A 22841-nucleotide genomic window follows, 5' to 3' on the forward strand; every position below is an offset into this window, starting at 1 on the left:
TCTGAATTTGGTATCCTCGCAAAACTAATGCGGCTGTGTAAACTGACGCTGAGCAACACCAAAAGCTCCGTCAGAATCAAGAAGGACCTCTCCGAGCCGTTCGATACCAAACGAGGTTTCGGACAAGGACATTCCCTATCATGCGACTTCTTCAATCTGCTGCTGGAGAAAATAATTCGAGCTGCATAACTTAATCGAGCAGGTACAATCTTTTATTAGAGTGTTCAGCTGCATACTCCGATGACATCGATATCATTGGCTTTCTCCAGACTGGATAAGAAAGCGAAGAGTCTCTAATATAAAATCTGAAATTTTGAGACTTGTGAATGTATCAAAGTACTAAATTGCTATATTAATTTTGTTAAGATATCTCATTTATTGGCGGATGTATATGTAACACATTCAACCTCAATTTTGTAGATCAATACATTAAGCATATGGGGCTGCAAGAAGTATCAAACCGATTTTACAACAGGCGACATTAAAATGAGGAAAAATGTGGATATTATTTCATTAATAATTCTGGGAGCTCTATGAGAGTAGGCGTAGTTAAGATGACATTTCACTCATTTTCAAACTGTACTATAGAACTGTGTGTCAAAGAACTTCTTTGGTTTTTGGTAAGCAATAGAATAAAACAATCGTAATCTCTATTTCTACCACCATCTTTGGGCCGTAGTGAAACCAGGCTGCATGTAGGATTTAGAGAAGCGTATATAACGAGTTAACCAAGTAGACTTTTTTTGATAGATCACGCATGAGTTGTGTCATGCTATTTTTGTTCAGTACTGTTTTGGTGGAGAGTCGATTCGGCGCCGTTCGCAGCAAATTTTGTTCAACGTGATATCCATTTCTGGCTCAATGGGTATGTAAACAAGCAAAATTGCCGCATTTGGGACGAAGAGTTGCCATCGGGCCATATTTCTCCAAAAATGATGCCAGTGAGAACGTAACCGTCAATAGCGACCGTTATCGCGCCATGTAACCGACTATTTGATGTCTGAAATTGAAGGTCACGATCTCAGGAAAATTTGGTTTCAACAAGATGACGTCACTTCCCACACATCGCATCAATCAATGGATTTATTGAGAGAAGCTGATAATTTCACGTTTTGGGCAAGTCGATTGGCCACCAAAATCATGTAATATTATACCTGTGGAGATATATTATACGTATATAAAGTCTATGCGGACAATCACGCTTCGCTTCAGGTCTTGGAGCAAAACATCACGCGTGTCATATGCCAGTTACCAGTCGAAATGCTCGAACGAGTCATCAAAAATTTTACGTGGCTAATATTAGGAAGAGATAATTATAAAAAAATAAATGCTAAAGAATGAACCTCGAAATGGATCACCCTTTAATATATTGTAAGGGCTCATCTAAATGTTAAGTGTAAATTTAATATTTGACGTAATTCAATATGTTTTTTGGCAACAGGAAAGAAAGCTTCTTTTATGTATCACGGGAAAACCAACAAAACCGAAGCATAAAGAGTATTCATAAGCCCACGAAGACGTATGCTTCTGAAATGAGAATAAAATAAATGGGCATACATACGAATACATTAACTTAAATATAGACGTAGCAAACAAGTAGCTGCGTCAATGCGAATATAAACAAAAGCGACAAAGGCAAAATACGTCCAACTATTGAACAACAAGAACAGCAGATATCTCAAAGGAATAGCCGCTGCATTTGTAGTTCTCTAAAAAAAATTGTACCTACTAACAATAGAAGTTTGCAGAGATTTTAAATTAGATGTGAGGGCAGGGCACCTAATGCGTTGGGTTTGGCAGCCACAATTTGCATTTGATAGCGAAAATTCAAAGTGAACGGTTTACGTAGAAATTTGAGTGAGCATTCGTTTAACCGATTTAAAAAAGAAATTGCATAAGTTCTCATATTTTTCAATATTTTAACCGTTATGGATGGAAAACGGAAGAAAACGCGCCAGCGGAATCGGCCAAGAAATAAAGCAAATCGTTTAAAGGAGGACATCGGTCAGAGCTCGAATAGTGAATTAAATAACACTGAGAGCGTAGCGTTAAATATTGTGGGTCAACAAAAAACACTTGTTAACGAATGTGTCAATGAGAATTACGGAGCGCAAACAAGAACCACGCCGAGTGGTAGTGAATTGCCAACGCAAACACCGCAAGATTCGGACAATGGTTTGAGATTACTACAACAAATGATGCGCACAAAGCTTTTACAGCAAGGCAAAAAGAGCGAAAAAGGCAATGTTGATACAAAAGCCACTGAAAAGATCGATAAAAAGGGTCAAAAGAGTAGTGCTAGTTTGAGCAAAGGCAAAGAAAGTGGTAAAACTACAAATGGGAAAGCGGCAGCGGCAAACAAAAGCCCGCCAGATAACAATTTACAAAAGCAAAGTGCATTTGTTGCGAGTTTGCAGAGAAAATTAGAGAGTTCAGTGGCAAACGGTTAGTTATCAGAATTCACAGCTCCCTCCATTTATATAAAAAGTCGTGCATTTGTAACTTTTGTCTATAGGCAGCACCGACTTACCTAATACTTTATTGGAAAACCTACAAAAATTACTGCATGAGGGACCAATAAGTGATGTAGAGTCCTCAGACGACGAGGAGGATTACATCGAGTATATTTATAGACCGCGGCAATATTTTTTGGTCGCCCTTTGCAATGTACGTATTAATAATAGTTATAAATTTACTTCTGTTTCACTGCTTACTTTATACATTTTGCAGTTTTGTAAAGATGAGCTTACAGCGGAAACGAAAACTGTCTGCAAACGTTGCAAATTGGCATATTACTGTTCGGGCCAGCATATGAAGGGTGACCAGCAACATCGACAGATTTGTTATGCATTGCAACAGGTGGCAGACAACTGTGGTAAAAAAGAATTATTTCACAAGCATCCAACACAAATACACAGTGATACAACATGCATACAAACACACTTTCCAGAAATATACAATAAAACTCACAAATATCATTTAACTATTCCAACTTTATTTTATCGCCTTTAATATACAAGTATTTCAACCTGACACAATATTCCCTTATATTTAATATTTATTACTACCCAAACCATTTTCGCTCAATGTTTAAAATGCAATAGGCCATCTGGAGGGACAACTTATTTATTGCCACAACTATAAGCTGCTGATGATTTTGTCAAAAAAGTATATATTTTTTACCGGAAGGTCTGCAAAATACGCTTCAAAAGCCGTTATGATCTCTTCATTTGATGAAAAACACTTGTCACGCATAAATTTTTTCAGTTCTGGAAACAAATAGAAGTCGCGGGGGACCGAAACTGGTGAATACGGTGGATACTCCAAGAATTCGAACTTTAGTTCATGGATTGTAGCCATTGTCAAAATACTCTTGTGACACGGTGCATCGTCCAAATGAAAAAGGATTTTTTTCTTCTACACACCGGGTCTTTTTTCACGAATTTTTTCCTTCAACTGGTCCAAAAGGTTGCAATAATATTCAGAATTAATTGTTTACCAGTTTGCAAGTAATCCACAAACGAAATTCCTCTCGCATCCCAAAAAATTGTGCCATAACTTTCTTGGCCGATTTTCGGACACGAACTCGTTTCAAAGACGAATAACAAGGTTCATACCACTCTTTAGCATCTTGTTTTGATTCAGGATCTTTGTGATGAATCGCCGCACAAAATCCATTGTATCCTTTTTAAAACGCTTCAAATGTTGCTGAGGTAGACGCATTCGAATGTGTTTTTGTTCCGAATGTGGCACCCATTGTGCACACAGCTTTCTAAAACCCAAAATTTCACTTAAAATATGGCACTGACTAATGAGATGTGTAGAGCCTCTACTAAATCTCTCAACAATTATACACTTTTAACATTCGTTCGTGTATTTCTTTTGGAGCTACACCTTCCAAAAATAAAAATTTTATCACTGCACGATATTCAATTTTTACCATTGTAAAAAAATACTGTGACACGGCGACACTAAATGGCTTCTAAACAAAGATGAATTGATAGATTGAAATTAAACTTCACGTACGTTCATATGAAGAGTTTATTGAAGCTTTTTTTGCTCTGAAATTTGACGCCGGTTTGAACAAAAAGTATCGATTTTGGCTTGGCCTCGTTTAAACATTGGAGTCGCTACGTTGCCCGCTCTGTTGTCTTTCTACAAGAAACGCTGTAGCGAGCGTAATAACTTGAATTTCGATTTCAAAATTTGAGATAATGTTTATCATTATGTTTATCATTTTTCTTAAAAAAATATATCGAAAATTTCACACTGAGACAATCCCTTATGCCACATTTATCATATACTTACTTGAAATCATTTGTACGGCTTCCGAACTTATCTCCTGGGAAAGTTTTTTCCTAACATGTTTACTGTTGAACAACATATCTATAATACAAAAATCTGTAATATGTACAGATTTTTTTGTTTTAGTGATCCAATCTAGTTAACAAAATCCAATTTAGTCGCAAAATGCTAACTTGAAGTGGCTAATTATTGATCTTCCCAAATTGGATCAAAACATATTCTCCACATACATATACATACATATGTAAAAGTAAACAGTTGTTCGATTTCATTTATGCGCATGTATGTACATATGTAAAAGAAAAATTGCCTAAAGTCATTAATGCTGCCGATATTTTTAGTAGTCTTAGCACGCTCAATTTAAAAGCAGCCGTTTAATCACTATTCCTCCATGATAAATTATAATGTTCATACCCATGTATAGTTACAGCAAATGCATGATATACGAATATGTGAGCATGAACCTAAGGACTAATGCTGTGACTGTCTGCCGCCAGTTTCGCATGCAAATTTATTTCTTGGCATTCTTCCAAATGCTTTGCTCTGCAAAGGTTGAACCTGCCTGATGCCTGCAAATAGTTTTTGTTTTTATTTTGCAACTAATCATACACCATAGGCTCATGCACACATTTGGCCCAGGTATGCACCCACTAAGAACATTGGATAGGAAGAAAGATATGAACTCAATTTGTCAATCTTTCGCAAATTATCCATTGCAAAATAAAATATGGAATTGTTTAGATATGGTTTGGGTGGCCCACTCTTTTTATACATACTCGAGAAAATATTGTTACGAAAAGGATAAGCCTATACAATTTTTATAATCTTGTTAAATTTTATCCTTATTCAAGACGTTTCTTATTCGCCTTGAGCGATCGCCGCTTTTCTCTCTCTACAATCCTTCGTTCTAGCCATTCAGCAAGTAAATGTTGATAAATTGAAGGTATTACGCTGTCAACTAGGACTAGCTTCCCACCGTATTCGCCAGTTTTAGCTATTTTATATTCACAGTCTGAAAAAGTGACTCGTTATAAAAAAATTAAACTTAAATAAAGTCAAACTAGGAAATGCCTATTTTGAATCTTTGACGCTTCCCTAGTTGGCGATTATGCTGAAGAATAGAATAGTCCTATTTTCATTAAACAAAAAACGTTTTGAATATTATAAATGACTGTTATGTGAGTAAAACTATTATGCTATGCTCACTATAAAGTATTATAAGAGTATACAAAACCAACAGTTCTCCCAAGTTATCTTGAAAATCTTGATGGATTCTCAAGTTTTCACCTAATCAAGACAATCCACCAAAATCGGCAATAACCAATTAATATGTACATATCCTCATATGACGGCAACTAGTCACAACACCAATTCTAAAATCAACTTACTATTGGGATTATATTATGTATATGCGAACATGCATATACATATGTATGTATGTATATACGGCTTGCATATGCACATTACACGGTATTGCTAATTAATCAATATAAATAGATTAATTTATTGGCAATTATCGGTTCTTTAAACGTTTTCAAAGCTTGTTATAAGTAATAATTCTTTATTAGCGAAAACATAAAATTACAAAAAAATGTTTAGTGCGCCAAATACTCGTATTATCAAATTGTTATTATTTAATATCTTGCGTAGCTTATTAAGAACTATATATATAGAAAGGCTAAAGAAATGTGATTGTTCTCGACTCACAAGATATTAGGTCAACGTTCAAAGAATACAAGGTTAAAACAACCGTTGACGCCATAAAACCCCCGTCGTCATAGCCTCTGAAGGATGAATTAGTTATACATAAATATTACTGTTTTTCCTTTTTGCGGCTTTTGTTGGAATCATTATCAGCCATATATCTTCTTCGTTGCATTATTAATATAGACCTAAATACAACTATGTACCCAATTCCGATTTTTTACTCCTCTTTGTGTTGCAAAGGATAACCCAAGGCATTTTTAAACTTTCAGTTTTTGGAAATCTTAAGAAATGTTAGAGGAAAACATATGTATATATTTCTGTGATACACTGTAACAAAAACAGTGTTATGAAAAGTTGACATTACAATCTTTTTTTCCGCCGTAAGTTTGTCAAAGTTGTGCAAAAAGCAGTAAAACTTTTTAATTTAAATTTCGCGCGAAACCGGATTCGTCTAAATATTTTTTACTAAATTGGTATGACTCTCAGTTACATCTGTGCCAAATATCAAATAAAAATAACCATTAGCGTTTAGTACGAGTATAATATTGTCTCCCTGAAGTACATGAAGTACATTCGGGAATCTTTGCGATCAGTGAATTTATTGAACAAAGAAATTCCATTAAATTTTGTGCGCGGAATCAAATTTGCCGATACACGTCAATAAATAATATTCGAAGGATCAGTGAAAACCATTTTGAAAGATCATTTTGACCTAAGAAAAGTGAAAGCACGATTGGTTCCAAAACCACTAAATTTTTTCGAAAAACAGCGTTGCGTTAACGTTTGTGAAACGATGCTTTCCTACTACCAGGATGTATTATTACGTATTATTACTGGCGAGAGTCTTGGATCTATGCTTACGACCAAACAAAAAAAAAATAGGCCGGAATTATGGGTCGACAACTCTTGATTTTAAGCATTACCATCGCATACTGCTTTGATTCTTTGTAAGTTTTTCGTAAAATTTTCAACCACTATCGTGCCGCAACCACCATATTTGCCTGATTTAGCTCCGTGCGACTTCTGGCTATTCAGAAAACTTAAATGACCGCTCCTGGGAAACAGTTTATAGGTTTCTATGATTCTTATTTTAAGCTGTTTCAAACATAAAAGGACACAAACATATTAAAAAGACTATAGCAACCAAATATTTTGAACCAACTTCGTCATCAAACATATGAATTCCAAGTTGTCATAACCTTGTATTATAAAAACCAGTGGCGCAGCTACAACTTCGGGCGCCCGGGGCCAAGGATGATCTGCCGCCCCCCTTTATCTACCTACCTACAAGTTTCATGAGGTGGTTCGAACAAAAGTGAATTTTTACAAAATATCTTCGATATTAAGTATATAAAATTTAGGAACTAGAAGCCACGCAAATTCTAAAGTTCCAAAATTCTCACAATACGGTTTTTGAGGAAATTGATAGTAAATTTACAAGACATTTATTAAAAGCCATAGAAAAAACCCATTTCCACAATTTGCAACAATTTTTATCCGATTTAGAGATTTTAAATACCATTTTTGAAAATTTGGAGAAATAAAAGTATTTGTTACATTCAAAGCATAGGGTAACTATCACTATTTTCAAGAAAGATATAAGACAAATTCAAAGACTGAAGAGTATTCGAGTAAAAATTAATATTTTTCATTGTTATTCAGATTATTACATTGTGAGTGTACAACTCTTTATTTTTTATAATAAATTTTGTAAAAAAATGTGTGGAAGTATTTTTCTGAATATTAAAGAACAGCGAAGATCGTTTTGCCGCCCCCCAAGACGTTGCGCCCGTGGCGACAATAGCCTTCATTCATTGGGAACGCGAGTTATTTAAAATTTAAAAACTAGACGTGGCACTGACGTGTCCTACAAACTAATTCAAAGATTTCAACTAAATTTAGTTCAAGCAAGAAAAAACCTTAACTTCGCCGAAGCTAAAATATCCTTCACAAATAAAAAAGTTTTCAAAACAAGGACTTGATTTTCATCGGGAAGTTTGCATCAGAGCTATGTATATGCTATAGTTATCCGATACCGACGGTTCCGACAAATAAGAAGCTTCTTTGAAAGTAAAAGCGTATCTCAAAAACTGCTAGTCTATCAACTGCCACCTAAATAATATAATGTACCGAAACTTTTCAGAAAACTTTATTTTTTTGGTATATTATAGGTTATCATATACAAGCAAGAAGAGAGAGCTATGTTCTTGCGTAATCGAACATTTTATACTATGGGAAAAACCTTCAGATGTTAACAGTTTTATATACAGTTTTATATTAAAAACTGTTTGCGAAAGAATTCAACATTAATTGTTCGATGAAATCGAATATTAACTTACTATATGTACTATACTTATTTGAGAACTAGAAAAACTATTGCCCGGATTTAATATATTTTAGGCAGGAGGACGCACTGCTATTAAAACGAGATTATTTCTAAATCTCAATAGATTTCAATATTTAATGCTTCTTCGATATGCTCGCTAAAAAATCAGCCTATACGACCGTGGGTCGATCTGGGCCGAAACCATGAAACTGCCTATATCCTTTCCGAAGTCACGCTAGTTCAGACAGATTACTATGCACTTGGTCCTTCCGTTTGATGCGTGGGCGCCCTTGCTTCCATTTTTCACCCAAAGGTTTAGAGTCGAAAGACATGGCCGAACCTGCGCATTCTTTAATTTTTATTCGCTTAATTATGTCCATTCGCTGCATTGCCAATACAGTTCGCGGTCTTATCTTCTTCGATACTTTTTGCCCACGCAGACGGCTCCAAAGATCTTGCAAAGGACAGTTCTCTCGAATGTTCCAAGTGCTTTCTCATCTTGGATCGTCATCGCCTATGTTTCTGTGCCCTATAATAGGACGAGAACATAGAACGTAATATATCTTCGTCGAGAGAGAGATTTGCTTCTCAACTGTCTATCGATTCTTAAGTAGCACCTGTTAGCAATAGTTATTCTGCGCTTTATCTCCTGGCTTGAATTATTGGTGGATCAGGGTTTTCATTTCTAGAATTATTGCTATGCTATCGCTACCGTTTTCACTTTGCCGGGAGCCACAGCAGAGCCATGGCATAACAATGTAAAAGTTTGTGCTCTGCTCTGCTCCGAGTTTTTTTAGGTAAAGAAGTATAGCTGTAGCGAGAGCAAAAACAGAAGTGCTGTGCTCTGCTCTGGCGTAGCGGTAGCAATAAATTGGGAGCGGTAGTAGAGCAAAGTTAATGAAAATTTTCATTTGCTACAGCTCCGCATGTGTTTGTTGATTTTTCTTTTATGCAATTTTCTGTCATAATATTTCAATTAATGGAATAATTCAACCAAAAAAAATGTTATGCAAATCATTTTAGCACTTGTTGCGTCAATTGACTTTATAAATCTAAAATCAAATATTTTAAGAAATAAATTAATAAAATGAATTAGATAATAATTTAATAAATTATAAAATGTTTTTTATATTATGTAAAACATTTACCATTTTTATATTACCAAAAACATCATCTATTACAAATGTATTACAATACTCAATTGCTATGAATTTTCGAGATTAATTTGAACTGCATATACTTACCACTAGTTTAAGATGTTAGGTTAAGTTTTAGGCTAAACCATGAAATTCTGGTAATAAAGAATTCTATTGTACAAAAACCATTATCCCGAACGGACGTTTTCTTAACCGGCATCTTTTAAATTCGCTTAGGCACAGGCACGTTCTCAATGATTCGCGTAACCCAATTAATTTGTTCGTCCTAAAAAAAACTGCCTGGTTCAGGAGCAAAATCAGTATAACTCATATACTAAGCATGTATGGATATGAAATTTTTTACTTATTTCTTTCTATTTTTTAATTACTAAAATTTTCAAATGACATTAATATTGAACAAATGCTTATGATTTGAAATATAATTTTTGTATTTATGAGTTGTATTGAATTTTAACATAAAGAGATAAAAAGTATCCTATGTCCTTACCCTGCTTCTAAGCTACCTCCTCACCAATATTCAGCAAAATCGGTTCTTGAGTTATAAATGTTTTAACTAATACGACTTTCTTTTATATACTACTAGAAAACCCGGCGAACTCCATTTCGCCACCAAATTGCATCATTTTATGTAACATTTCGTTTTGGTTTCGATTAAATGATAAAGAACATTTTTTTTTGTTTTATATTTGAAAAAGAAAAATTACATTTCAGCACATCCATCATAACCTTTAGCTTTTGCTGAAATACTCTTGCGTTTATGTCATGGAGATCTTGCGGTTTTTGGCCCGGTTCAACTCAAATAATAAATAAATCCGGAGTTCCATAATTTCGCACGTACGTCATAGCGACTTGAGCGTATTCGTGCATGTGGCGTGGGCTTCCGATATAAGATGGTGGGAGAATCGTCGTAAGTTTAATATTCTGAACATCACCATCTGAATGAGTAGCATCACGCAAGTGTATATAGTCCTCAGATCGTAGCTTTGCCTGATTGAATCGGATGAACGCTAAACGTTCGGTCTCGACTTTGACATACATGTCGACAGCGAATTGCTGGAATAGCCGACGGCACTCCAGAATGACATTCTCCTCATTTGTACGAATCATCATACGATATGCATAGTTATTCATTGCGCTTAGATTTTTATTCGTTGATACGCCTGAAAATGCAAAATTAAATGAATTGCTAATGGAAACCAATAACACTGTGGAACATTTTTGGGGTTATTGTCTGGGGGGTGAGAAATTCCAAGTCAGGGTGATGGTACTAGGTCAGTATAGTAAAACCCTCAAAGGGTTTGGCGTTCGTATGTGTCAGTTTTTTTTTATGACCTTTTAAATTTTTTCCTTATCTTGATGTTTTTTCGCTTAGTTGTAACATTTTGGCAAAAACGTAGTTTAACATAACTCGCGAACCACTATTATCTATTTTTCCAATCCATTAGACGGTTGTAGCAGCTTTTACACACTATATTTGGTACACATACGAACGCCAAACCCTTTGAGGGTTTTACTATACTGACCTAGTACCATCACCCTGCCTTGGAATTTCTCACCCCCCAGATACGCTGTTGTACTGTGTAATAACAATAATAAGTGTGTGAATATTGTACCTGTAATTGGATCGACCATCTTCAACGTGATGTCGTATCCGTCTTGCCCTTGCCAATTAATGATTGGATATTGTAACGCATCGTACAAACGATGTGTCTCGTTTCCACGATGCATGATATTGCTTCTTCGCTGAACGACAATGTCTCGCGATTTAGTTGAATCGCTAACAATAGCTGCAGCAACATCATTAACGGTTGGTGCATTGAATCTTCGCACATGTTCACCTGTTGGGGTACAATCCGCTCTTATGACAAATTTGTGCGTATCCGATGGCATTCGTTCCAATGCTGTTTTGAACATATTAATCACAGCATTATTAGTGTGAAAAAATGCTTGTAACTGTTCAATAATTCGCCTCTTTAACTGTTGTGTTCCCTGTATATTGCACCGCACATTCAGCTGATCCACCATCGACGAAATGAAATATACATATTTGCAGAAATTGATGCGGTTCATCTGGTCTTGGCACCATTGAACCATGCAAATGATATATTTGTCCTTGTATCTGTAATTGCAAACCATCATTTGTTGAAGAATACGGTGTAACTTCTGATCGTATGATGGTGTAGTGTGTGGTGTATATGTAGTTGTTATGGGTTGCAATTCATTTTGTTGGTGTGAGTGATCGCTAACCTTGCAAGTCGGCATGAATCCGTCTTTTCGAATGATATTAGCTCCAAAGGAAGTCATGCGAAAGCAGTTATTGTATTCAAGGATGTGTTGAAGAAAATGGCTAGAATCGGGATCACTTCCATCAAACAATGGTTTCAGTGGCTGTGGTGGTGTAAGTAATGGATCCGGATGGTTTGACTTTTCCACTTGCGCAGCACAATCCAGCCGTTTCTCTTTTGAACTTCAACGCATTGCAATATCGGCATACAGTCGTCATTTGTCCAATATCTAAATTTTCATCATCACTGTAGTTCGCAGTGGGATCATATTGGAATGCCAAGCGATTGTATGATGCCAATGATCTTCGTGTCCTCACGCGTTGTCTCAATCGGGCATTTTCTCTTGTTGAATTTTGTCTTTCTTCGCTTAAGTTCTGTGAATAAACTTGTTGCTGGCTTGCATGTCTTGTGCGGCGGCCGATGTTCGCACGTCGTCCTTTAGGCATTTTGGACTATGGACAGATTGGTGAATTCAACCTCAAATGCACGATCCACATAATTTACACAGTCCAACTTACCTCCTTAATGAGAAATGCCTGCTGTAGAAATTAAATGAAAATTTTCACAATTTGATTTTTTCCAATTGAAGTGATGGAAACGAATAACTTATTTTTTTATTTTTTTTTCACAATTTCACAGTGAACACAATACCGGTTTGTCACATGAAATTAACTGAGCAGAGAACAATGAGTAGCTGATAAACAATGTATCATGCACCTGCGCCATCTTCTTAAAAACCATACATATTTGCTTGTAGTACATGCTATGTATCAGAGATGGCGCTGTATGTAAAAAAAGATTTTCCCGCTTTTATGTTGAAATTTTTCCTGAATTTTCTTTGCTATAAACCTCACGGAGCTCGAGACCTTTCCAACGAATGCAAAACCGAGGAAATCGGTTCATTAGATATACATACGTAGAAGACAGAAAATAGTAAAAAAGAAAAAAAAACAACAAACACAAGTGAAAATTTTCATTAGCTCTGCTCTACTACCGCTCCCAATTTTTTGCTACCGCTACGCCAGAGCAGAGCACAGCACTTCAGTTTTTGCTCTCGCTACAGCTATACTTTTTTACCTAAAAAAACTCGGAGCAGAGCAGAGCACAAACTTTTACATTGTTATGCTGTGGCTCCCGACAAAGTGAGAGCGGTAGCAATAGCAAAATGCAATTCCACGGGAGTAGCGTAGTTTTTCAAACGCTGGGTGGAATTTATAATGGTTCCAAGTTATACAAAGTCTATTCCAGTATCATTATACCAGGAATAATGGAATGCCCAACTCTCCTGTCACTGGAAATGTGAGAGCCGCTCACCTACCGAACTTTGACAGTTGACTGGATTGGGTAGGTTTTGACGTTTTGCAATTGGAATGACTGGAACGGCCAGATTGAAATTATACCAAAAATATATGTGAACGGAGAAATTTGTTGCCGCCGTTCAAGATCGTTAATAAAAATTTAAAACAATAAAAATCAAAGAAAATGCGAAATTTAAACATATTTCATGAAACGTTTTGTAATTTGATGCATAATAGAAATCATTTTCTATTACAAATGATTAAAAACATTCATTAATTGACAACTAACAGGCTTTATTCACCTTATTAAGTATTGAAAGATCGAAAGTCAGTTGTTTTAATATATCATAAAATCATAAAAAAGGATTTAAGTGGTTTCGCCATATATTAAAAGTCCAATATATGTATAATAATTTGCAATCGTAATAAACGTTTGGCGTTTTAATTTAAATGCCCAAAAATTCTTATTTTGTTCGATGTGGCCACAATGGAAAATGTTATAAAAAACGCTTATTTTGAGGCGCTCTCACACTGCAATAAGTTGGGCATCCCATTATTCCCGATTATACTTTTAGAGAAGACAGTGTCACTGAGGTTCAAAGTAACGGCAGGTATCACTTTTTCTAGCATTTTATTGAAAAAGTCGCATGGGAGAGAATCACCCTGTCTAAAACCTCGTTTGGTATCGAATGGATCGGAGAGATGTTTCCCGATTTTAACGGAGTTTGGTTGTGCTCCACGTCATGCGTAGACGTATGAGTTTGCCATGGACACCAAATTTAGATATGACCTCGAATAATAGGCAGTTTCTATCAGTGGTCTTGAAAGCGATAAAAAGATGATGGAAGTCGATCTATTTTTCACGATTTGACTTATTGTGAAAATCTGGTCTATACGAGTTTTGCCTGGTTCAAAGGCACACTGATAAGATCCAATCAGTTTATTTACAAGGGGCTTAAGTCGTTCACACAATTCTGTCGAAAGAATTTTATATGCGATATTAAGAAGGCTGATTCCGCGGTAGTTAGTGCAGACTGCGGGATCTCCCTTCTTGTGGATAGGGCAGAGTATACTTATATTCCAAGCATTGAGCATATATTCATCCGACCAAATCATGCTTAGCAGCTGGAACATGCGCCTTTCCATCTTCTCGCCACCGGCTTTAAACAGCTCCAGCGGTAATCCATCGGCCACTGGGGCTTTGTTGCTAGACGCTTTAGAGTTGTATTCACTCCGTTTTGGTCGACTGGCGGAACGACAATGTTGTTGCGGTAGATCGTTGATACGTGTTCTTCTTAATCCGTCGCAGCATTGCTTCCGCCATTTAGCAGGCTCGAGTGTTCTCTCCACATTTCCAGTGTACTCTGTGTATTTGCAATCAGGTTTTCCCACCAGCCACGGACTTGAAGCCATTTGTTTCCTTGCCTTGCAGCCGGGTTTCTCCGTATCCTCCTGATTAGTGTTGCCATTGAGTCGGGCTCCGAGGAATGTTTCTGCTGCGTTTGCGCTAAAAGGCTCCATCCAAACTCCACCTCGGTCAGGTGTAAAACATGCAATGGATGAAGCCATCTCAAGACCTGCCAAGGCCTTAAGACACATAGGGATTAGACCACAAGTTATGTGTCCCCATGTTAGCCTCTACGGCTGTGCAACCTGACATAGTTCGTGTTCTGCGACGCCACTCCACCCGAGTGACCTCTAAGGTCCATGGGAGCTCCGACAGGCAACATGACTCCCATTCCTTCATCCCGGTCCAATCCTCGTGCGTGAACCACTCCGAACATTAAGATGTCATTCCTCAATTACGTCGACGACGTTGGACAGTAAGCCGACCAGACCTCAGACGCAACAAAGTTTTGAATGGCGTACTCACTACCCATCCCAAACGAAGACCTCGAGTTGTCGCGAGAAACGCGAGTGACCTTTGCGCAGTTCTGGATACTGTAGCAGGTTAAACTCCCACTTATCCAGAATAGACCTCGACATATCCAATACATGTCCTGCATACAATGAGTCGCCGCATGACATTGGCCACCTCTTTGCATGCCCCATCAACTCCACTCATCTAACACCCCTCTCCCTTTGGTCCGACCCCGCTTCTTGGGGCTTCCGTTAGATGACGGCGACGACTCGATGAGGCTAACCCTCACCATCCAACAACAACAACATGGAATTTAGCTTTGATGTGGACTGAGACGTTCTTTTCACTCATTGGGTTGAATCTGGAGACAAGGTGGTGAAGCCTCCTACCAACTTTAAATCCTTTAAAGCATGTGATACAATTATCGCACATTTAGTGGTTTTCAACATTTCCCTATATAGGGAGTGGGCATGGTTTTTATCTGATTTTATCCATTTTCGCAGTGTTTGAAGAAGTAGTAAAAAGTATTCTTCTCAGAAAGTTGATACAGACAGACCGACGGATCGACAGTCACCCGCATTTCAACCCTTCTTGTCATCCTGAGCATGTACATATACATATATAATGTATATACAACTCTATATTTATCTCGATTACGTTTAGGTGAATTCATTTATATTCAGACATTTATTTTAATAAAATGGTATGTAACTTCGAGATAATTTTAAAAAATATAACTGTTTCAGTTTCTTACCGGTTATAAAAAATAAATTTTCTCTTTTTCTGTTCAAGGTGGTCAAATTTTTCGTAAGTGCGGTGAATTCACCGCTGAACAATTTCGGTCCTATCGCATTGTTATTATACGGCAAATAGAGTCCATAATAAATCGCCCTTTGACAGCCACCGAACAGGAGGTAGTATTGTTCCCACGGATTTGCTGCAATACAAGCTGCCGTGAGTACGATTTCAAAAAGCTAGTGGACTGCGAAAACTGTGGACAAGTATTTGAAATGTAAATTTTTTTGAATTATTATTACTACTAATATTTTTCAAGATCGCGTACTGTCGCGATAAGCCGGAACATTTTAACAAATCTCATCAGGATTGGTGCAAGTCATACCAACTGTTCAAGAAGCTAGAGTTAATGCAGGCCAAAGGTGGAAAAATCGATCCGGCAATGCCTATGAAAATACTGCATGATATACCGGGAGCTTGTTCTAATACTAAGCAGATTCTGAGCAAATTAGACTGTGGTAACTGTACTGAAGTTTTACAATCATGTATTTTGTTGAGTATTAACTTTTTATTGCCGTTATTAGCCGTTCAGGATGATTGTGAGTTTTCTGCGCTTAGTCAAATATCTACATGTCCCTTGACAGCTTGGTATGCTTTGAAGTTATGTGGGCATTTGAAGAAGTCGGAAGAAATTACTATACATCTCATCGGTAAGTATAAATTATTTTGGAATGCATATCTCTATTTTACTTGGACTATCTTAGCCAAAGTGGTTGATGGCTTTAGCTTTATTTATCTTTACCTTTTATGTCGATATACTGTCTTATAACAACTATAACCACGCTTAACTTACACTTAAAGTTAGATACCACAACTTAATCTACACAGCAAGTCGCGACTACCCAAACTCCAATGCATTGAGCATAGAAACTAACACATACACACGATGCACCTTATAAGCCACAAAGGAAATGGATTGAGTAATTTTGTCAGTTCGGGATTAATAACTGTAACTGAAATCTCTGGAAGTGGTTTTGTAGTCAACGTAAGATTTAACCGAGAGTTGACTTGCAAGACATGTAAACCAGAGAGCTGCAACGAGTATGATAAAATCAGAACAAACAGTCGTGCCAAAAACACAATCAAATCAATTCAGTTCAGCATAGACAACATTGTTAATCAATTCGAGTAGCCGCCAGCGTCAACTGACCTGATGCAACACGTACAATCTGTTCTTCGGCAATCACGATCGTGTAAGCGGTATGGCTGGCTTCGGTTGCAATCGTATCATGTCAGTTCATAGCGTTGCGACGATTGTTTGAATTGAAGTGAAACTTTGGGTAAACTATAAGTAAATCTACGAGTAAATTTATGGGTAACAATTTTCTGCTGGACTGATTTGAATCATGTGTGGCTTTGAAAATGTGCGCATGTTACAAATTTTCGATGCGTAAACAATGGAAATTCCATCGAGTACTTACATACATACATATATACATACTATACATTTCTTGTATGTATGTATGGAATTTCCATTACACATTAGATTAGATAAATTAATGAGGATTGCACCGCGATCTAGGGTCTATTGTACCCTGTGACTGAAATAAAATTCCTTTGTAAATAGACATAGGCCAATAAAGTAGAACATGTAATTGTTTCCTTTTTTCATTTAGGTACAATGTACATATTTTATTAGAATAAACAGAAATTAACATAGTAAATTCATTTTTAGAAAATCACCAAATACAAAGTATATACATAAAAGATAAAATTAAATAGTGTTAAAAATATTTACATTAAATGGAAAAGAAGGCCAAAATATTATGTTTGTAAATATTTTCTCCATTTGTATTCAAAAACAACAATATTTCAGTATTCCTTTCGCTTACGATCTTGGACCGACGATCACATACAATTCTGCCCCTGCTTTGGAAAAATCTTCTCTCGCAAGGAACGGAGGAGGCTAAAACACATAAAAACTTTTTTTGCTAATTCTGCCATTTTAGGGTATCTGTATTTATTTGCAAGCCACCATTGAAATGGGTCGCGACTAGGGGAAACCAACCCATCTTCCAAATAGCGCTGGATTTCAATAATGGCTTTCGCTTCTACACTACTATGTGGTTATGTTCATTAGCGTATTTATCGAAAGAACTTTATATTGATACTGATTGTTCTAAATTTCCTTCTGTTCTTTCAGTCTGAAATTTTATTTCTTCTCTTTGCATTTCTATTAGATAACGTTTTATAAGTTTTTTTGTGTTATGAGCTGCTGATTCATCAGTCAACGCCACTAATTTGAACCGGGGGTCTAGAAAAGTAGCTAACGTAAGTGTATTACTGTGTTGTAAACTGTTAAAACGTTCCCTAATTCCATTTAAAAAAATTTCTATCACTTTTTGTACAGTGTTTGAAAATGTTTCGGTTCGCAAGTGTCTATAGACATCTAATAGACCATTTGCGATTGGTATTATCAGCGAACCTGTGCAATATGTTTCACCACTAATGCTTACTGTGGCATCTCGAAATGGTTTACAAATTTTGCACAAAGCAGCAACAGTCGCCCACTCGTCGCTGGTTAATATAGGTAAATTTTTATTTATAATTACCAGAGTACATTTCACCGCTTCCTCCAACTGCGAAAAACGCTCCAACATTGCCAGTGTAGAGTTCCACCTCGTTTCAACTTGTTGAATTAATTTTAGAGGTTCTTTACCGCTGTTGCGCTGGTAATTTTCAAATGCTTCATTCGCTGAAGTACTTTTCTTGAAGTGAGCAACTGTTATTTTAACTTTATCAGTTACTTGTTCTACTTCAGGAATGCGTAATCCTTCTTTTACAATTAAATTAATTGTGTGAGCCATACATCCAAAATGCTTCCAACCTAACTTATTAATTGTAGTACTTTTTATATTACTAGCATTATCCGACACAACTAGCAATATTTTTTCGTTAATTTTCCAGTCACTTACGATTTGTTGTATCGCCTCACCTAAGTTTTCAGCTCTATGATTTTGCCTCAGTTGGGATGACGATAAAAGCACTGACGATAGTTCAAAATTGTCGGACACATAATGTACAGTTACAGCAATGAAACTAGACGTGTTCCGCGATGTCCAACAATCAGTGGTGATACAAAACTTTTCCCCGCTCCTAATCATTTCTCGCACCTTATGTTTACATTCCTCATACAACGCAGGAATCATTGATTTTGAAATCACACTTCTGCTAGGAATGTCATAAGATGGATTTAGAGCTGTTACAAATTCCCGAAAACCTTTGTCCTCAACTATAGAGAAAGGTTGCAAATCCACCGTAAACAGCTGCAATAACTTGCTTGTTATTTCACTTTTTGATTTTAGCCGCGCGACATTTAAAATCTTGGTTTGTGTTAAAGGCTTTGGTAATGCAGTCGAAGTTGATGGAATATCGTCTTCAAAAGTAACAGGCGTATTTTGCGGCGCTGGCGTAATTTCCGTCTGCAAAAATATTTTCACAATACCAATTTGATAATAACTTCAAAATTAGATTACCATTTCCAATCGAACAGTAGGATGCCTCCGTTCCATATGTTTTTTTAAATTTGATGTTGACGTTTTATATGATATTTTGCATTTACAAATATCACATTTTGCGAAAACAGCATCCACTTCTTTAAAAAATTGCCACACATAACTCGTTTTTGTTCTTTTTGACACAGACATCTTTAATTTTTATTAAATATAAGCAAACTGATTTGTAACCGTTTCGTACAAAAATTAATGTACATGATCCGTTATTTTTTTAAGACGCACATTTTTAAAGTCACAATAAATATATTCTCTGAAGGGTTTTTTCAATATAAGGATACTCAATAGAAACTATTTAAATTAAACGAAAACATACTTTTTAAAATATTTCGTTACTTATAAAATACTTTTTATAAGTTTTTTTTTTAAATTACTATATAAATTGATGCAATTTTAAGATTAAAAGTTTTATAATTGGCTTTACTACAGCATTGAGGTTTCTGTAATCAATTGTACATAAATATTACCCGTTTAAAGATAAATTAACTTTTTATATGTTAACCAATTTATACTTATCTGAAATTAAAGAAAATTCATGGCTTTAATGAATATGAATTCATCACAGTCGCATATTTTTATATTCCACGGTGAATGCTATTTTGTCACAGTCGCAATTTTTCATGTGATACTGTAACTGCTACTTTGTTCATTAATTCCTGTCACTGCTACTTTAGGAAACTTGTCACAGCTGTGACCAGTGATTTTTAAGTAGCAGTGACAAAGTCACAGGTACTCAAATATTTGCCATCTCTATTACACATTAGATTAGATAAATTAATGAGGATTGCACCGCGATCTAGGGTCTATTGTACCCTCTCCTGACTCACAGCGTCTCAGCTAGCCCCAGCAAATTGATGAATTCCAATATACTGCTAGGTGGTATTGAGGTGATGTGATCCCTATTTAGAAACATGGATCCAAGGGCCTTGGTCCTGCGTCTACAGATTGCTGTACAATCCATTAGCAGGTGTACTGGAGTTTCGGGTTCCAAATCGCAGAACCGGCAATTCGCACAAGAAGCTAGGCCCATGTTGAATAAGTGCTTCTTGAGTTTGCAATGGCCGGTGTAGAAGGCGATCAGTAGCCTGACTTTATCTCTTGGGAGATTGATTATGATTTTAAACCTTTTGAGGTTATAACCATTCATCAGCAACTTTGCGTGCCGCAAGCCTGGAAGGTGTTGCCAATGTATCTCCCTACCCACTGCTTCATCATTGCGGAGCTGTTCCTTTAGGGTGTGGGGACCCACCGCTATGAAAGGTTCGGGTCCTACCATGCTGGTGGATGCTGCAGAGCGGGCAAGCTCATCGGCCAGTTCATTACCGGCGATGCCTCTGTGACCTGGCACCCAAATAAGGTGCACCTGGTTGCATTCTGCAAGACTATTGAGCCGGTCTATATACTCCTGCACCAATAGCGATTTTAACTCGTATGACGAGATCGCCTTGAGTGCCGCTTGGCTATCGCTTAGTATAGCTATACGTTCGTTGCGATAGCCGCGTTGGAGGTTTAACTCTACGCACCGACTTATAGCAAATACCTCCGCTTGGAATATGCTCGGAAACTTACCCATAGGTATGGAGAGTTTCGTGCGTGGTCCTGCGACCCCTGCGCCAATTCCCTCCGACGTCTTCGAGCCGTCGGTGTACCTACTGATCGAGCTATCCCTGAGTAGCAGCTCGAGAGCGGAGTCGCTCCATTCGGCCTTGCTGCCGAGGGTGATCTTAAACTTCTTAGTGAAGTTCAGCTTTTTGTTAATGCCGTCCCTTGGAAGAGGAGCCAGTGGTATGATGCCACTTAGCTCTTCCATGCGTTGGGACGAGATTATTTCCATTACACATATAACATATGTATATACAAACATATGTATTTGAAGTAGAACAAAAGTGCACTAGTAAATCAGTGTTTAGGGGATGATATACAAACCAAACTCTATCGATCATTTCAATCATTGAAGCATGAGTTTGCGTCACTTCGAGTATTTTCTACAAATACCAACGTTCATAAACAAATCAGGTACTCGTATAAGCTGATCGCTAGTGATTCAAAGTTCGTGTACATGAACTGAACTGACAGAATCAGACAGAGTAACGGATCAGAACTTAAGTATAAACAATAATTTATTACTCGTTGCAGTTCTCTGATGGAAACCTATTAGCGAATTGGCATTAAAAATATCAGAACTGGTTAATTACCACGACTTCTTCTAAGTGTCATCCTACGCTTTTTTCACTCGTCTTAAAATGTTGAATACTTTTCAACGGCATTTTGACTTTAATTTTCTTTCAACAGGTGCTGAAATCGAGTTTGAAGTGGATGCTTTACACAAGTGGGAACTATTCTTCTTACATATTAATCCGAATACCAAAAAATTAAATGTGGTTTTTGTCGGTCCGGAGCTAAATCAGAGTAATGTGCCCTTTGAACAATTGGCGAAAACAAAGTAAATATAGAAATAATTTCTTCCGTTACTTAAAAGTAAATACTTAAAAAATGTTCGCAAAAAATTTAGATGTTGCAGGTCATGTCGTAAAATACAGCGCGTGGTAAGTTACCGTTTTCAAAACCAACTGTACCATGATTACTTCAACTTGCCAACATTCATGACACCCGATTTAAGTAAGTCGACTATAAATTACACGTATACATATGTATGTAAGTATTTCCAAACTGATTTGAAACTTGTCTTTGAAGTTTGCTTCTTCAACGCTGGCTTATATCGTTACAATGGTTTTCAAATGGAGGATACTTGGCCTGAAACTATACGTATTGCCACGAATATAAAATGCCCCATTGTCGTTACATCCTATACGGCGTATGAGGCGCCACTCGACATTTCACGATTGATTCAAGAATCCAGTCGAAGAATTAATGTTATTATGCCACCAACTCTAAATCCATTTGCTTCTAAGAAGCCAGAGCGGAACTTTATATCGGATGAGGAAGCACCATTGATGTTTAAGAACTATTACTGTTTCCTAGTAGAGTAAATAAACAATTTCTCATGAAAAATCGTGCTTCAGGCAACGATGAAAAATACGTTACTTACTTTAGCACGAAAAGCTTCCAAATGTCAATGTAAAAGTCTTCAAATCTGTAGGGTATATAAAATATCACCGCCGAACAAATCCCAATATTAATCTAACCTGTGAGAATAACTAATTATATATAAGGAAGGGCTAAGTTCGTGTGTAATCGAACACTTTCTACTCTTTCAACTTGGTGGATTAAAGCCATTCTAAGTACAAATATGGATCGTTGTTACACATATTGCCCGATATACATACATATGTAGTATAAAGTGACCCGGAAGTTAGAAAATCTTTTTATTAGGTTTATGAGGTCTAAAGGAAGTATTGACATGATTCAACCCATTTGCAACTCTCAGGCATATGTAGGGTTACCATATCGGTCTCAGTTGTTGAGTCATGTGTGTGACATATGATGCAGTCGCATTTCCATGTGACGGTATACATTTTCACACACTCGCTCAAAAAAAATAATAATTAAAAAAAATTTCCGATATTTTTGGTAAAATGTCAACTATTGCCACTGTGGCATTCGGGACCTAGAAGCTTTAACCGTTTTGGTTCGA

At 36.7% G+C, this 22841-nt stretch overlaps 2 protein-coding genes across 3 annotated transcripts; one reads left to right on the forward strand and one right to left on the reverse strand.

Moving 5' to 3' along the window:
• Positions 1–1710: 1710 nt before the first annotated feature.
• Positions 1711–22285, forward strand: LOC120778451. The gene is made up of 9 exons (XM_040110244.1): positions 1711–2445; positions 2516–2667; positions 2731–2875; positions 15732–15940; positions 15994–16192; positions 16259–16384; positions 21539–21689; positions 21759–21865; positions 21941–22285. The coding sequence occupies exons 1-9, from the start codon at positions 1929–1931 to the stop codon at positions 22234–22236; spliced, it is 1902 nt and encodes a 633-aa protein (XP_039966178.1). The 5' UTR covers positions 1711–1928; the 3' UTR covers positions 22237–22285.
• Positions 10185–12382, reverse strand: LOC120778452. Of its 2 annotated transcripts, XM_040110246.1 has the most exons (4): positions 12299–12382; positions 11743–12232; positions 11109–11614; positions 10185–10655 (listed from the first exon to the last, which is right to left on the reverse strand). In XM_040110246.1, the coding sequence occupies exons 3-4, from the start codon at positions 11587–11589 to the stop codon at positions 10291–10293; spliced, it is 846 nt and encodes a 281-aa protein (XP_039966180.1). In that variant the 5' UTR covers positions 11590–11614; positions 11743–12232; positions 12299–12382; the 3' UTR covers positions 10185–10290. The 2 variants fall into 2 exon arrangements, with proteins under 2 accessions (XP_039966180.1, XP_039966179.1); XM_040110245.1 differs by having other exon boundaries at positions 11109–12232.
• Positions 22286–22841: the final 556 nt, after the last annotated feature.

The sequence above is a fragment of the Bactrocera tryoni genome, chromosome 5, assembly GCF_016617805.1.
Source record: "Bactrocera tryoni isolate S06 chromosome 5, CSIRO_BtryS06_freeze2, whole genome shotgun sequence".
NCBI classification, from domain to species: domain Eukaryota; kingdom Metazoa; phylum Arthropoda; class Insecta; order Diptera; family Tephritidae; genus Bactrocera; species Bactrocera tryoni.